Here is a 17,859-nt window from a genome sequence, read left to right as displayed (position 1 = left end):
GTGGTACCTCCGCATGGTTTATCCTAAGCCCAAACATTCGTCAGCAATTGAGCATTTTATATCAACGACCAGATTTTGAGAACATGTTAAAATTATCAGGACTCAAAGAAACGAAAATAATATCTATTCAGATATTTACGATGGTAAGGTATGGAAAAATTTTCCATTTGATGGTAGTACCTTTTTTACAACAGAGACTGCCACAACCCATCTAGGTCTTCTCCTTAATCTTGATTGGTTCCAACCATTCTCCTACACGCAGCATAGTACTGGCGCTATTTATGCGTCTATTTGCAATCTTCCAAGGTCAGAAAGGAATAAGCCCGAAAATATTATATATTTGGGTTTCTTACCAGGACCAAAAGAGCAGGGTTGGAACGCATTAATCATTATCTAAACTCCTATTGTAGATGAGTTATTAGAACTTTGGAAGGGGTGGAAAGTACCAAAAACTCACCAATTTTCCAATGGTTTAGAAATAAAAGTTGCGTTAATTGTTGGATCATCTGATACTCCAGCTACACGAAAGTTATTTGGTCGTGGATCTGCAGTAATGAAATGCTATAGGTGTGATAAACGTACCACTTATAGCGAGGAATTTAGAAAAACTCATTACGGAGGAATGCAAGACTATAATGAATGGGTAACAAAGCCTGCAGATCTTTTATTACATAGACAATATGCTCATGAATGGTTGCAATGTAACTCAAAGTCCTCCAGAGAAGCGCATTTTAAAGTACATGGTATAAGATGGACTGAAGTGTTCGTTTCCACCATACATGGATCCTATACGATTTGCTGTAGTGGATCCTATGCATTGTCTTTTTCTCGGTGTTGCAAAATGGATAATCAAATCCATTTTTGTAAACCAAAAAAAATTAACTATGGAACAACTTCGTGTAGCACAAAACAGAATGGATAATATTGATTTACCTTCTGACATTGGTAGAATTCCTCCAAAGATTGCAATCGGAAATGATGGGTTTTCTAACTTAACTGCTGATCAATGGAAGACCTTTATTATGATTTATTCTACATCTATATTATGGGATATGCTAGATGATAATGATAGAAAGATCTTAGGGCATTTTGTTCGAGCTTGTAATCTTTTAGTAGCAAGATTTATTACAGATGATGATTTGAAGGAGGCGCAAGAGAGGTTAAAAGATATGGCCTACCTTATAGAATATACATATGGACCAGAATTTATAACAAGCAATATACATCTCGCACTTCATATCCCCTGATTGCTGTCGTGATTATGGTCCTATATATAGTTTTTGGCTTTTCCCGTTTGAAAGACTTAATGGATATATAGGTAAATTTACTTCAGTGTCTTTCAATTGTCTTTAGTACCTTTATTAAAAAAATTCCTGTTATTTAGGATCATATCCTAATAGTAACCGACAAATAGAACCCGAATTAATGAAAATTGTTCTTAAAAACACTTTGGTGGATTATCACTTATCATGTAAATGGACATCTGGCCTTCTAGATGAATCTCTCCATCTTCTTGTACCAAAAAAAGCTGTAGGAAGTTTAGCAATCACAGCAGAAAGGGAGGAACTGCAGCATTTTCTATTCACTGAGACATAATACGTCTATGGTTTCCAAAATATATGGCACTGAACCATTACCTGGCCAAATGCTTAACCCATCATATATCAATGTCGTTATGCCTTTGGAGTTGCGAGGATTTCTATGTGAATGGTATGCAATATTATATGAAAAGGAAAAAGAAGATGTGTTAGGATTTATGGATTTGCATATGAATCAGCATGCAAGACTACAAATTGGCGCCGAAATATTTGGATCTATGATTTCTGGTCGCCATGAAAAAAATGCGAATATATTTGCAAAATGGAAAGCAGCTAATGATGATTCAGTTGACACTTATCCGGGTGAAGTCCAATATTATTTCGAGCATGCCCTTAGATTTCCAGAAGGAACGAAAACTCACCTCCTAGCATATGTCAAGTGGTATAAACCTGCACCTTCTTTTAGTATTCGGTTTAAACATAGTTTTATGGAGCCAGAAATATCAAATACCGAATTATGGAAAGCTGAATACTTTCAAGAAGGTTGTGATTCCCTGTTAGCGGTTCATAGGATATTATGTCGAGCTACAAAATTTAGAAATATTACGGTAGGAAAACAAAAATATTTGTCGATTATACCTTTGAATAGAAGATTTAACTTGTAGTATGCCACACCAAATAAAGAAAATGATGACACATTTGATTTCCATTTCAAGCTTAGTGATAATCGTGTATAATATAAGCAAGAAGATAGTATGTCTCGTGACTTTCATCAAATGAAAAATTATTAATCGCGTATTACATAAGCATAATTTTTGCTCAACGAATTCGTTTAACGCGCTCAACATTAATTCAACTTTTGAAAATTAACATTAAATCAATCCAAGATGTAAAATTAATAAAATTAATTAATTTTTTTTCGCATTAGTAAGTCGTAATAAATAAATGTTAATTTTTACGTAAGAATAATACCGGACCTAATTTACAAAATTTTTAATCACTTTTAATGGCTAATTTTTTTTTTTGTACGATGGAAAACAATGGAAGATCGACATTTTAATCACTTTTAATGGACAAGAGACGGAGTTTTACGAATTCTCTGTTTTGTGAATTTTATGATATAATATCATGAATCAACAAAATCATTTTGAAATGGTGTTACATTAAAAATTGTACTAATAATTAAAAAATGAAATGATGTAATATCATGATAATTGAATGGCATAATTAGAATTGTTACAAGAACTTTCTCGCATTTTTTTGATAATCAATACTAATTAATAATCAATACATATTTTTTTTTATAATCAATACATATTTTTTTTTATCAAATATGTTTCCAAATATTCTAAACAATTTTTTAACAAAATTTCAAACAATGTCCTCATCTTCAACTGATTCAACCACCGTCAATGATACCAATACCATCAATGTCAATACTACCTCCATTTTCGACACTATAACTTATTCTTCCGGCCGGGTGGAGTGGTCGGATGACCAAATCGCAGTTTTGATTGAGCAGCGGAGATCAAGAAACTTCGAGTACCATTATCAAATTGCAGGAAGAAGTAGAAAAAGATTCTGGAATTCCGTTGCGAATAAAGTAAATGAGAGGTGTGGAAGCAATTATTCGGGCAAACAGTGCCAAACAAAATTCAATGGATTAGTGACCAGTTATCACGTGAGTTAAATATTAATAAAAATTTGTTGTAATAGTAATTTTAATACTTATTTAACACTTAATACTTTAGGATCAATTATTAGTGATTGCAAACGATCCGAGAGGGGCAAGAAGCCGTGCTGGTGCCATTTATTTTGAAGTCATGAATACACGGTTTTGGGAAAAACCAGGTAAGAACTTTTAAATCTAACAACATTACATAATCAACAAAATGATTATATTAAAGAGGTAAATTGTTTTATTTAATATGATTTAATATGTTTCTAGACGATCAGTTTGTACAGGCTTCAATTGGTGTTAATAAAACTCAACACAGACGAAACAATAGAAGGAATGGTATGTAAAGTATAAAAGTTTAATCAAATTATAAATTTTTATTGATTTTCTTAATATTTTATAGCACGTGGGAGCCGGAATACTCAAAATACGAATACGAATACTCAAAATACAGAAGATCGAAATGGTAAGTACAAAATTTATTAATTTTTTTTTCTTTTTTAGTCGTAAATACAAAATTTATTAATTTCTTTTCCTTTTTTAGTCGATGATGATAATAATGAATGAGTTTTTATTTTCTATCATTTTTTCACAATTGTTTATTATCATTTATTATCATTATCATTTTATTATCATTTGTTAGCTTTTTGTTATACACCATTGATTATAATATCACTAATACACACACCACCCGATCAACCCTCAATCTATCATATCACTTATTATTGTTCACAATCGTTTATTATCGTTTATGAAAGTGGCGAGGAAAAGTTAAGGGGAGGGTATTACCAAATAAAAAAGTCTTCAAATAATGCTAAACTTAATGCGGAATATTTTTAAAATGTATAATTATTAATAATTTGAGCTCTATTAGCAACTGTAACTTTGATAAGAATTACAAGCAAAAAATATTTGTGGTAATTCTAAAATTTTGAATATCTTGTATTTTGGTACTTACGTCCCATTCAAATGTTAATACATTAGCTTTAATAGGTACGCACCATTCCGGAGCTTCAAAATCTTCCCAACAAATCTCTGTAATTATATAAAATTAGTATGATTTGATGCAAGAATCAAATAATACTTAATAATTGATACATGACTATCATCAAAATTTTCAGCGCCGCTAAAAATTAAAGCCTTTTCTATAAGATCCTTAAATGATATCCAATGCTCTTAAAAATTGTTTTCGTTATGCTAATTAATTTATTGGTCCCTTTCAATTACTGATCATCTGGCAGACTGCCATACACCAATTTTTTTGTTCGTTCGTCCAGATCGCTAAAAAAAGAAAAGGGAACGTTAATTACGTTCCCTTGAAGTAAAAACTAAAAAAGAACGAAACATACCTTTGTTTCGTTCAAGTTCCTGGGTGTTCGGCTTGTTCGTTCGTCCAGGTCACTAAAAAAAGAAAAGGGAACGTTAATTACGTTCCCTGGAAGTAAAAACAAAGAAAAAGAACGAACTTTATTTTGGTTCGTTCGTTTAAGAAACCTGGTCGTTCAAATTACCAATCCAAAAAGCCGATATCTACAAAAAAAAAGAAGTAAAAAAGAAAAAAGTTAAAAAAGATTATCATTTGGCACACAAACCATAATTGACTAGTCCGATCAGCCGATTCTTCGTTACCGTTGGTCAATAGTGTGACGATTCATGACCAATATTAACAATATTCTTCAACCGGTATTATTGATAATATTTTTACAAAAAAATATCAAAATGATATTATTGTATAAATATATATATATTATTAAGATATAAAAATTTCTTATAAAAAACCTATTTCTCCTATAGAGAAACAAACCATTTGGTTAAATATTAAGCCGAGTATTTAGTAAGTTTTTTTTAATTATATTTAAAAAAAAAGAAATTATCTTTAATATTTTGTGTATATTTCTTATTTGGTTTTTTTTATTATTTGAAATTTTTCTCATATAATATCTATTATTTTACTGTCTACTCCAATTTTACCAACAAATCTAAGTAGTGTTGATATCTTCCAATGTTTTACATGTAAAGGTTTAAATTAGCGTAATACAATAATACGTATATATAATATTTTTTGTAAAGATTTGTATAAACTCCCAAAAATGTTTATAAATGAATTCAAAAAAATATTGGTTTTTTTTCAAATTCATCACTTCACCAAAACCAGATCAAAAGCTGTTGCTGTAACTTGTACAGAAAGCCAGTTTTTTGCCACATTTGGCAGTAGCTGTGAATGAGTACTGGCCAAAAATATTATTATGAATTTAGAACAAGATTTTGGAAGAGGCCAGGTAATTATATTATAATAAAATTTTATAATTAATATTACATTCTATTTTACGTTCACATTTTAAATTTGATAAATTTGATCAATTTTAGTTACGCGTGACAATCGTAGGAGAAGGAGAAACTTACCTACGTATCGTAGAAGAAGATAATTATTTTTATTTTTTTATTTATTAAGTGAATAGCTAGGCCCAGTCCGTACCAAATATCGGCTGGAGACTTACGTTTTTTTGGGCTGTAACTGATACTGACGTTCATGCCGTACAGCCTGGATACTATTTTATAGTAAAATAGTAGCGAACAAGTATCAAATGTGTATTTTTTATTAAGTTATAATAAAAATTAGAATTTACTTTAATTTTTAACATAAAAATTGTAAATAATAAAAAAATCTGCTTTCCCAAACTTAAAAGAAAAGGTGTTAATATTATTTTTGATTATTCAATAGTATCACATGCCCTTGTATACGTTCTACTGCATACGCAGCTTTAACGATCAAATAGTAATAATATTACGCAGGTTTACAGTCTCGTAAATTTTCAAAATATTTTAACCGTAATATTACGCAGGTTTACAGTTTCGTCACTAAAATCACATGACATTTATGCATGTATATTAATAACCAATTAAAATCGCTTTGATTACATGTGATATCTAAAATTAATGCGCGATTTTTTTTGTTTATTTTCAAAAATACACTTTTCTCTTCTTACTTATCTTTTATTAACGCTTTACGGTTCGTCTCTTCTTTTCTCTTTTATCCAAGTATACTTTACTTATCTTTTACAATATTAACAATACTTTGGCACTTTAGTTTATATATTTAATATAGTAAGACATACTCATCTACTATATACAAAAGAAAAGAATAAAAAAAGGAAAAAATGTACCCCTACCCACATACAAAAAAGAGAAAATTCTCTTTTAAATAAATAGTGGAACTGTTAAGCAAGGTATGAAAATAGGATATACGCGTATTTTTCATATTTTTCTTTACAATAGTGGTTTGAGTCTTTCTTTGTGGTATAAGTGTGAATATATTTTTCAACGGCCATGTATCTATTGCTTGTTAAATATATTTGCAATTTCTTGTCTTTCTTTGTTAGACTGTGGTATTACAATATGAAGTGTGAATATATTTTTCAACGGCCAGTGTATCTATTGCTTGTTAAATATATTTGCAATTTCTTTTGTAATATTTGCTTTAGCCTGGAGGAAAATGTTATGAAATAGGGCTGGATATTTTATGACATTTTCTGCCTTCCAATTACTTTGTCCGGGGGTAGCCTGACAATTTGTCGTTGTCCGTCAGTTGTAGCAACCAGCATTTTTTTACGATTTTAAGAAACAAAACTTTTTCAAAAATTTAATAAAGAAAGAACTAACTTAAAAATATTATTTTATTATTCTTTACAAAACGCTGGCGCTGGAGTATTTTTTCTCTCACTTATCAAATCCCAACATGTCCAAAGACTAATCATGTAGTACGCTGTGGTCTGGAACCACCTGAGATTTTTGACTACCTAGGGATGAAGTTGTAGGGTACTTGTACCCGATAGGCTAACCTCCTCTGACTTAGGGTCTCATTAATCGGGAGATGAGGTGGTTCCTAAGTACCTTCCACATCAAGGGCGGACATTTTTTGATACTGTGCGTCAAGGTGGTAATCCTATATCTGCGAATTCAAGAAAAAAAACTCTAAATCAAAAGAATTTGGAAGCAACACATATCAAGGTAATCTAAGCATTCTTTTTAAAAAAATTTAATCAAAAATTAATTTGGTTTATATATAGTAAACTCAAGAAAAAGAAGATCTAATCATATATCTTCAGAAGAATATGAGAGTAACGCACATCAAGGTAATTTAAATATTTATTTTTTTTATTTATTAAAGAAAAATAATTAACAAAATCTATTTTCTCTTTAAACAGCAAACTTCAAAAAAAGAGGTGAAATAAATACAAAGGTATATTTTTTTACTAATTTTTATTTATATTTTCTTTTTTTCTAACCTACTAACGTTTGTTTTTACTAATATATTTTACTACTAAACATACTAATAACATTTTCTATTACTAACCATTTTTTACTAACATTTTTTTAATACTATTCTTTTTCTTTTACGAATACATTATTCATACTAATATCTTTATTACTAAAATACTATTTCTTTCTTTTAAATATTAAACAGATAAAAATAAGCGCCATTTGTTAGATAACAGATATCTAATTATTTATATAGCTATATAGAATAATATATTTTTTTGTAATCTTTTTTATTATTAATTAAAAAACAATAAAACTTTTAATTTAATTGAAAATAAGAATAAAATTTGTGTAATAAAATTTTACTTTAGCCCGAATTAAAATTAAAAATTAATCTGAAATTATAATTTTGCCCAGATTAAATTATAATATTATATGAAAAAATTATCTATCGTATTGTCAGATAAATGTACGATATGTATCCTATATTTACCCGATATCTATATAACATGTGTCCGATATTATACTGACCAATATCTATATGATATTTATACGACATGTATAAGATATGTGCCCGATATTATACTACCCGATATATGTGTAATATGTGCACGATATCTATAATATATATCACCGAACTTCTGCATAAACATTACAGATATCAGGTACCCGATATGTGTGTAATTGTTGCATATCGTATACATATCATATACATATCCTACATATATCTGGTACCCGATATGCAACCGATAGCCTCGATTTTGACCTGTGTGTGATATATTTGGTATATGTAGACGACTAAGGCTTATAAAGAAGGATCCTGGTATTTACACTGTGCCTTTATTGTGATATTTTTTTACGAAAGATACACTAAAAAATGTTTATTATTTCTAGAAGCACAACAGTATCCCAATACAGTAACGCCATCATTATTACCTAACACGCCGAGTAGAAGACAACCATCAAGAATTCCTCGATCTTCTAATAGATCGCGTCTAACAACACCCTCTATATCAAGACCACCTTCTTCTGGTTCCAGACCCGTGACGCCCTCATTTTTTCAGAGCGCTGAAACGATTAATATTTATATTAATTATAATGAGCCGGATCGAGAGTGATTTTATAGTTTGTTATTCTGTATTAAAGCGGGATTTTTTCATATCTGTAAATAGCTATATTAGTTTAGTAAATTTTGTATTTTTTCATGACTGTAAGTGCGATGCAGTAGAATACGAAAGCAAATGTAATTAATGAAAAAAATAAATATCAATATCACTTGGCCGAAGGCGCTAAAGCATAAAACATGAAACATGTTTAAAAAACTCAAAGTACAATCTTTATTATATTTTTGTAAAGTAATATGTGAGAAAGAGCCGGCCAGCTAAGTAAAAATGAAAGTAATAAAAGACATTGGAGTAGATCTCGTTTAAAGGGAAGAATCACGCCGGCCCCTAAGCCAAATATGGCGGTTCCTTCTCACTACCCCATATTATTTTCGTTATTATTATTTGCGCTACTCGCATTATTATTATCTAAACTAGCAATTTCTTTACTTTTTACCCATCTCATAATTGACATCACTGTGGTATATTTTGGTTCCCCTTTACCATAATAAAAACTTTCTACAGTACTCTTTCCAATCTTTTCCCCGGTAAGATGTCGAATTTCACGTCTCACAGTTTCAAGCGCATAGTCATTAGTCTCCCCCACTTCCTTTTCCGAGTCAAAAACTCTCTTAAAACGGTTTCTATTTTCCACAAAAGATGAATTGGATGAACCGGATGAATTACCGGATGAAGAATTAGCGCTTCCACGTGATCGATTTGAAGCCTCGGATTGGTTCTCACTCAACTGATCAAATTCGATCTGAAGTCTTTGGGCAATTGCATAACGTTGGATCATTTCATTTCAGAAACCGATGAAATGTTGCCCCGGCCGAATTGAATTCAGATGAAATTTTGCCAAAATCATTACGGCAGTCTTCTTCAATATCATTGATTATCGATAAAATGTTCTGCGCCTCAGAGAAGTAGCCAGCATCACGTGAATTGATTTTAGCGATTTCTCCGGTAAGTTTCTTATTAAGTTCATTGTTGTTTCTCACAAGCTCCGCAGTGAAGGAAGAATTAACTTCAGAAAGGTGAGTGGAAAGTTCATTGGTGATTTTAGTATTAATTTCTGCAGTGAGTTTACTGAAGATGTTTTCGATTTCCGGTGTATTATTTTTTGTATCAAGATCATTGACGATTCTAGTGACACGTGCAGAAAGTCCATCGGAAATTTTTTGTTTGAGGTTTGACCACATGGTAGCGATCCCCATGATTAACACTGGACCAATGAACAAAAAAACAGCGGTTAAGGTCAAAAAAGGCATGACTCCCGAAGAGTTGAGCAATGATAAACTGGACATGATTAGGCGTAGTAATTTTATTAAGAGATTTTATTGGTGGATCAAGTTTTTTAGATATACTTTTTTTAATATGCAATCTCTTGCGTAAATGCGCTGGGAAAAAGGTTTATTTTATATTGTATGCCTACTACGCGCGAAAAGAGAATTTAACCCAATTTAATAAAAATTACATTGCTTTATTAATTATTATGTGTATTTGTCATAACTACATTTTTCATAATTACGTTGCTCGTAGATGCCTAATTGTTGAAATAACAATACATGACGTGTTAACAGTGTGAAATCGGTATTATGAATACTAATAAAGTACCAAGAAATTTGCTGTTTATTGCTAAGATCATCTATCGATATGCTTACCCCGCTAGTATTTCTTTTTTCAAATTAATGAGAAAAAAGGTGGCCCCTATTCGTGCTCCATACAAATCTACTAACGATCCGTAAATGGAAATTTGTTTTATTATGTAGAATGTGGCCAAAGGCATCCCCTTACATTTCATAGGATGAAGATCTGTAAATCGGTAGATTAAGAGGCGCAATTTCCATTCTTGTCTCATTCTAACAACCGGAACATTGCGTGACACCAATTCAAAGGATCGTAATATATGTATTATGCCAGAACCTTCCGGAAAAAAAGTCAAACATCATCATGCACAGCGCCTTAGGCCCGGATTAATTATTTATTGATCTAGACCCACAATCTACTTCCCCATAAATTTGCAAAAATATGACGGTATTTCATGAGATCTTGGCCCTGGCTTCATTGTTACAAAAATAGCATATATTTTCCATTATTACGAAAATAGCACATCTAAAAATAAAAACACTGCGGAAATAGCATAAACGAATTCTTTCTGCGCATTTCAGGTGATCGATCTCACATGATGAAGTTACTCTACTGCGCATAGCATATTCTGCGGATATAATTCACATGAACCAATGACGCCTTACTGCGGGGCGCCAAAAGATGACGTTTACATGCTATAAGCCACCCACGTTATTCGAAAAAAAGAAAGAAACTATACGGCAATTTAGTCTATGCGAATATGCAATTCATCCTAGGGGGAGGTTTTTCTTTCGTATCTTCCATCACGATAATAATAGCTTCTATCACATTCACCATATTCATTATATCCATCGTATCCATTATATCCATCATCACATGATGTGGCGTAAAGTTCAGATAATTCTGGAATATCTGGAACATTCGCGATTTTTTTACATAAAAAGGACGACTTCTTACGTGTTTGTTCTGTGTTTCCTGTCTTCCTGTCTTCCCAACAAAATGAGTGTCGCGACAGAAGGCCTAGAAGAAATACAAATTAAGGTGACCCGGGAAACCAAGCAAGCCTCATTAATTAATCAGGTATTTTTTTTAGATCGTTTATCAAAAATTGAGTGACGACTACAATACACACAACAATAGGTATTAACGTATATTGAGGAATCATTGAAAAAATTGACACCTGAGGAAAAACAAGATGTCGTAATGATCGATCTTTCTGCTTACAAATTGGATAATGTTGTTGTACGTGAAACAATACATGATAATTATAATGCTGAGATAATTGGAGAACACATGTTCATTAAAGTAAGTTTAAATTGGTAAATGCGACTTCTTTACTGTAATATAATTTAATTTCGCCGTTGGTTTATGTAGTATGATAGTAAAAAAAAGGAAAAGATTCATCGCAGATTAGCAAATTCTGCTGAAGTTCATAATCAAAATTGGGATGTAGATGCCAACGGAATGTGTACAGATAATAATGGTAATGAATTTCTGCCAGATGTCGGCGTGTGGTTCCAAATGCCGACCCAAGCACAACAGACAAGGCCTATTGCTGAACAATGTCCCCTCCCAGACGTATGGGTAGAGGTAAATGTATTAAATTTTGCTGGAAAAATATACGATTTAACTTATAAGATTCGGTTTCTATAATAATCAGGTTTTCTATAATAGAGGACCCAGATCGCAGTAGAGCTTTAACTAACATTGCTTTCGTCCAACAACAAAACTTGGGTATTGAATTCATTGGGATTGCCCTCCCTTATTCAACAAACACTTTCCAGCAAAATCCAAATCCTGGGATAGCTACGACACCTGCAAATCCTCTAGCAAACCAAAACGCAAGACCTTTCATAGCACCGTACATTATTCATTGGGACATGAATAATGTTCCAGTTTACTACAGAATTAATTGGAATGAGCACCTTGTCCTTAGATGTGGTTGGGTCCTTGAGTTTAATATCGTTCTTAATGTACTTGCAATGTAATCGTTAATATTATTTTTAAAGCCTTCTATCTTTTTTTCTGATGCTTATATTATTAGAAATGTACTCATTTTATTGTAAAGTATAAAAAAAAGGTAGTAAAAATCATATGCGCAAATTATGCTAATAAAAATTATACCTAAATCTTAAAAGAACAGTTATGCAATATACGATAGAGTAAAACAAGTTTGAAATTTCCAATCTAAATTATTATGAAATGTATTGTAATAAATAAATACAACGCATCCCATGATGTCATTGTCGAGCATTCCCAAGCTCCGTAAATTCTTTATCCGTGACGATATTATCACCAAGACTTTTAAGATGTTGTAAGTGATTTAGGCATATGCAAGAATGCACTTTGGCCTGACACCTACATCTGTCCGTCTATTGTTTTATAGCGTACGAATTCTACAGAAAAAACGATCCTACTCCTTGAAGATCGTGGTGATTAGCGTGGAGAATTTCGTTAGCACAGCCTCGGCAAGAATTTTTCTGATATCGTACAAGTGATCTGTCCACATGATCGAACTATGATACGATTGCAAACTTAAGTTTTTTGCTTGAAGTGTTGCAGGTAAGACAATATTCTGTTCCATTTTTATACCATTCGCCATGTAATCCATAATTCCCATGTTTTCCATCACAAATAGGGCATGGTGAGCTCCACGGCTGAGGTGATGCAAAATTATAATTATCAATCCCTCTGAAACTATTTCGGAATTTCAAGTATGGGAAGTGCTCTAATTTCAATAGCATTGTGAACAACTAATTATGTGAGCATGCGAAGCCCTGCGTTATATGATGTTAATAAAAAATTTTCTAACTACTAGTAATATATATAAGTTTCTCTCCCAATAAAATGTAGCTTTAAAGGATGTTTTATTCAATGCTTTATTTTTACATATAGTTCATAGTACTTTTTACATTTTTTACTCTTGATAAATACAATAAAAAAGCTAACTGTTACATTAATAGCAATTATATTAGTAGAAAATCTATTTGTTACAATTATTTGTTAATACATTTAACGTTAGGCAGTTTTTATGGTTTATCACCAACTGCGACAACTCTTATAATGTGGTTGGCGCCTTTGGGAAATTTAATACCATGTTCCCATTCCTTTGGGATATCAATAATGGAAGGGACTTTTGGGACGTATAAAATTCTGACTAATTCACACCTATAATCAGCTACTTCGTCACCTTTACTGTTCAATGCTTCAATAGTGAACCCAAGTGTTGCAAGCCTAATCAGTAGTTGTCGATAACCATGACGTAGGTTCTTGACCGTTAGTTTGATTTCACCTATCTCGATTGAAACAATTTTCATATCAAGATAACTTGTTGGCCTTCCACGAACGTCCAATTCAAGAACTTCGTAGAATGGTGCCTAAAAAATTATATATAACAAACAAGAGTTAGTATATTTTATAACAATTTCAAATTACACTCTCAAAAGTGTATATATAAATACATGATCATTCTCTATGGCTATTTTTGGATCCATGATATACGAAGTGATCAACATCACACCCAAGGATCTTGTATTTGCGAGAAATAGACGATTTTCTGACGAACTATACTCTAATTGGCAAAATTAAGTTAAATTTTGATTTACTATCAAACTTTAGTCTAAATAAACTTACTCTCTTGATAAGCTTCCCAGACATTGAGAGATTTTTCCGCTCTATTAGCGAGGGCATTGAGATTTATAATAAAATTATTGTCTTGAGGTAACGAACGAATATAATTTATTGATTCTTTAAGTTTCATTTTCATATTTATATTCTGTTCAAGAAGTGCAAAAAATTATGGTAAATAAGAATCATGTGTAAAAACCATCTCATAATAATTATATTCACTTACATAAATATAGTCTGAAACTTTGTCAGCACGGTATACTTGAACATATATCGGAGTTTCAAATTTTGGTTTTTCATTGGAGAGTTTTTTTCGTGGTAAAGAAAGTCGTACAAGACCATTAAGATCTGATATTTCAAACTTAGAAGAGTATTGGGAACTGCTTATTTTAGCAATTTCAAGCTGAGCGGATGCTTCATAAACGCTTCCAAAGTCAGATCTCATAAGATCCATTTTGTCATCAAGATTTTTCAGTGCACTATTCAGATCTGCACATATAGTTTAATAAAGGAAAAGGTTATTAGAAGCAATGGATCAAAAAATCAAGTCAGGATAGTTCACTCGCGTTGACCAAAATTATTACGGCTCACTTACCAATACCGGGTTGCTCTAAGATAACGCGAATGTGTTTTTTGGGCGGGTTTGACGATAAAAAGCAGGAAAGAAAAGCACAAGATCAAGTAAGTATTTTGTATTATTGACAAATATGACAGAGAAAGGAAAAAATAAAGCTAAAAGCTAAGCCACATTATTCTTATACTTCGATAGAAAGAACTTACCAGGCTTCAAGAAAGTTCTAAGATAAGTAAGTTTACTTTTATCCGTATCAAAACAATTAAGATCTGACAACGCATCATCTTGCTGATCTTTATGCTTAGTGAAGTAGGAAAGTAATTCAGCCTTCTCTCCTTGATTCTCAACGAGACGAACAATTTCCGTTTTAATGTTTATTGTAGAACCAGAAGCGGACATACTGTAAGATTTGGATGAAAGAGTATTACAAAGAGAGTAGCACGAATAGTGCACAAATGAATGAACTGGGAAAAGATTTTTGGGGATTTGTCGGTTATATATTAGAAATCAATTGTCACACAAATTGATCTGACTCATCAGTCGATCAGTTACGCAACTGAATACAGATATCTGTCACACCAGATTACAAAAATCATGCTTCATATAAAAAAAGTGCTAAACTTTGAGATCGTGACGCGCGTCACAGTCTCGGGATTTCATAGTTTTTAGATATCAGGTGATAAGCGAGAATATTTATTAATGAGCGATGAAAAAACTAAATACAATAGCTTGTTATACACGATAATAATAAGATTTATAAATTATGCTATTATTGCGAACTTGAGTTTATTGCTTGAAGTGTTGCAGGTAAGACAATATTCCAACTTATCTTGAGAATAGAACTTCGCCAATTCAGGATCATAAGGGAGCCGATTCCCATTTTCGCAGTACCATGAGCCATGTAATCCATAATTCCCATGTTTTCCATCACAAATAGGGCATGGTGAGCTCCACGGCTGAGGTGATGTAAAATTATAATTATCAATCCCTCTAAAACTATTTCCGAATTTCAAGTATGGGAAGTGCTCTAAGACGGATTTGATAATTAATTCTGGATTGGGTCTGGCTTCGAAAGTGATAAGCCCTTCTTCTTCACATTGCTCGGGAAAAGATGATGCTTTGTTTTCTGGTATCGAATTTATAACTTCCGATTTATGTACTTTTGATAGTTGCCATGGCTCATTTCCAGTTTCTTTTTTATATCTTTTGTACAATTTGGAACGAATCTTATCTGTCAAAATACTTGGTAACCCAGCTAATTTGACATGCCAATTCAGATATTCGGGAGTTAATATTTTATCGGGCTTGGTCATGTTACCTTTTTCTTTAATTGCAAATCAATCTAATTAGGTATTAGCTGATATGTGTAAAAAAATAAATAATAAAGCAAATGTAGTCTCAAAATGACCTGACTATGCAACTATCTCAATTTCGCGCTGTTCACATTTAATAAAATAGGATCTGGCTTCATATCTACCTTCTATACCTTCCTCATCATCATGATCTAACTTACATAATGGACATGGAGTCTCGTCGGTAATTCCATAATAATCGAACTTTTCACTACTAAATTCTCTATATAAATTAGGATATTGGTCCAATGCTTTGTTGCGAAAATAGGCGCGGTCATAAGTTGGATTAGCTTGGGATGTAGATGGTACATTTGCTTGAGACATGTCTGATGAAATCATTTCCGATGGAGCATTTGGCTGAGAGAATGCTGGTACTTCAGCTGGCAGACCATGTGTGCGTGAGCAATTGTTCACGCCGATCAATTTTTGAGATTTGGTTAGTTCATCAGTATAAAGATTTATTATATTCTGGATTTGTGCATCAGTTAGTCTAGAGATTGCATCAGCACTAGATGTAACCACTCCAATTTTATCTATTCCTATTCCTTTAAACAAGGTATAGATGTTTTTAGCCTTTTGTGTCATCTTACGCAAATACTCTCTCTTTTTACCAGGAAGATACAGCTCTATTTCATCATAAATCTGCGTTCTTGCCATTTGATCGCTAATATCATTTTCGGATCTAAGGGTTACAATCTTTTTTTCATATTCCTCACTATAGTAATACCATCGTAATTTTTCTTTCCGGCCGGTCTTTTCAGCCTTGTCAAATAAATGAGCTAAATGAAGTACAGAACCTGGAGTTAGGTCAGCATTGACTGGGACATCTGGAATATGTTTGCTAGATATAGAATTCGGTAAGGATGTGGAATTATGGCATTTAATAAATTCAAGTAGTTCGCGTATTAAATCTTGTTCTACTTTCTGATTATAGGGAATTTTTTGGGGTGGAGTGTCCTGCTTGTTTCCAAAAGACTCACAGGGTATCGCTGACTCTGCAGATGATTCCTTTGGAATCGATTCTTCAACTACCTGTTCTGGGAGAGTTACAAGTCCAGTGCTAGTCGTAGAGAGGTCTGTTATACAACTGGTGTTAATTGCTGGTGATGACTCCTGAACAATCAATTCGCTCTGAAGCTTTTTTTCCCGCTTCCTCTGCCTGATCTCATCGCTAACCTTTCTCCTATACTCCTCATCCAATAAATCATCCGTCTCTTTATCCTCCAATGACTTAGTTTCTGTACAAATAGGTTTGCATGCATTAGAATTAAATGTACTATCAGATGTATTTGATGGCTTTGCCATCTTTTCTAGTTTACCCAGGCGAACAACATTGTTGGGATTCTCGACAGAGCTGGCATTGGCCGATGATTGTTTGATTTCCTTGATATCATCATCCATTTTGGCAATAAGGTTGGTCTTTTCTTTATCTCTCTCGCTCTAGTCTCGTGAACCTAGCTTCATGTTCTTTCAAAGCGCACCTTAACTTTGCATTCTCAGCCTTGACCTCTGCATTCTCATCCATAACTTTGATATATTTGGCCTTAACCTCAGCATTCTCGGCCTCAAGCTCAATAATGCGTTGTCTCAATAAATCAAGTTCGGATGACATGATAATATTTTAATGTTCTATAATGCTAGTATTCAAAATCGGAAAAATATGTAAGCTGATCGTGAACAATTGTTCACGCCGATCTCTTTTGCCAAGAAAAAAAAAATATTAATATAGGGGTTTATGACAATCATACAAGTAGGCACGATCCCTTACCCTGAGTCCTTCGGCTGGGATCAACTTATTCGTTGTCTCTCTCTTTCGAGGCGACGATAGATTTTTTTGGCATGTTTGGAACAATAGCCCGTATAAGATAATGTAGGTTTATCACATATTCTGCATGGAGATTTTAGCATATTATTTGCACCCGATTTCCAGTGGAGCGAACATCCTGCCAAGCGGGTGCATACTCGGCCACAAGTACTCCCATCCTTTCTAATATGTGGGCAGGTAAGACGATCCATTTATTATATTCTTTCTTCACTTCCATTATAAAATCCGATTTCAAATTATGGAAAAATCTGAATTGAACTTCGGTGGAAAAAGTATAACATAAACGAAAAATATATACCACACCATACCACA

At 32.6% G+C, this 17,859-nt stretch overlaps 4 protein-coding genes across 4 annotated transcripts; 1 reads left to right on the top strand and 3 right to left on the bottom strand.

Moving 5' to 3' along the window:
- Positions 1-11,168: 11,168 nt before the first annotated feature.
- On the top strand, positions 11,169-11,862 carry OCT59_022040 (uncharacterized protein; the record flags this gene model as incomplete). The annotated part of the gene is made up of 4 exons (XM_066146911.1): positions 11,169-11,249; positions 11,310-11,474; positions 11,544-11,759; positions 11,830-11,862. The coding sequence occupies 4 exons, from the start codon at positions 11,169-11,171 to the stop codon at positions 11,860-11,862; spliced, it is 495 nt and encodes a 164-aa protein (XP_066006006.1).
- Positions 11,863-13,198: 1,336 nt separating this feature from the next.
- Positions 13,199-14,769, bottom strand: OCT59_022039 (uncharacterized protein; the record flags this gene model as incomplete). The annotated part of the gene is made up of 6 exons (XM_066146910.1): positions 13,199-13,546; positions 13,631-13,740; positions 13,803-13,944; positions 14,023-14,285; positions 14,392-14,406; positions 14,577-14,769. The coding sequence occupies 6 exons, from the start codon at positions 14,767-14,769 to the stop codon at positions 13,199-13,201; spliced, it is 1,071 nt and encodes a 356-aa protein (XP_066006005.1).
- Positions 14,770-15,131: 362 nt separating this feature from the next.
- Positions 15,132-15,683, bottom strand: OCT59_022038 (uncharacterized protein; the record flags this gene model as incomplete). Its single annotated transcript, XM_025310128.2, has 1 exon — positions 15,132-15,683. The coding sequence occupies one exon, from the start codon at positions 15,681-15,683 to the stop codon at positions 15,132-15,134; it is 552 nt and encodes a 183-aa protein (XP_025185759.2).
- A 99-nt stretch (positions 15,684-15,782) lies between these two features.
- On the bottom strand, positions 15,783-17,123 carry OCT59_022037 (uncharacterized protein; the record flags this gene model as incomplete). Its single annotated transcript, XM_066146909.1, has 1 exon — positions 15,783-17,123. The coding sequence occupies one exon, from the start codon at positions 17,121-17,123 to the stop codon at positions 15,783-15,785; it is 1,341 nt and encodes a 446-aa protein (XP_066006004.1).
- Positions 17,124-17,859: the final 736 nt, after the last annotated feature.

This window comes from Rhizophagus irregularis, chromosome 30, assembly GCF_026210795.1.
Source record: "Rhizophagus irregularis chromosome 30, complete sequence".
In the NCBI taxonomy this organism is placed as follows: domain Eukaryota; kingdom Fungi; phylum Glomeromycota; class Glomeromycetes; order Glomerales; family Glomeraceae; genus Rhizophagus; species Rhizophagus irregularis.
This window is presented reverse-complemented; position numbering and strand designations above follow the sequence as displayed.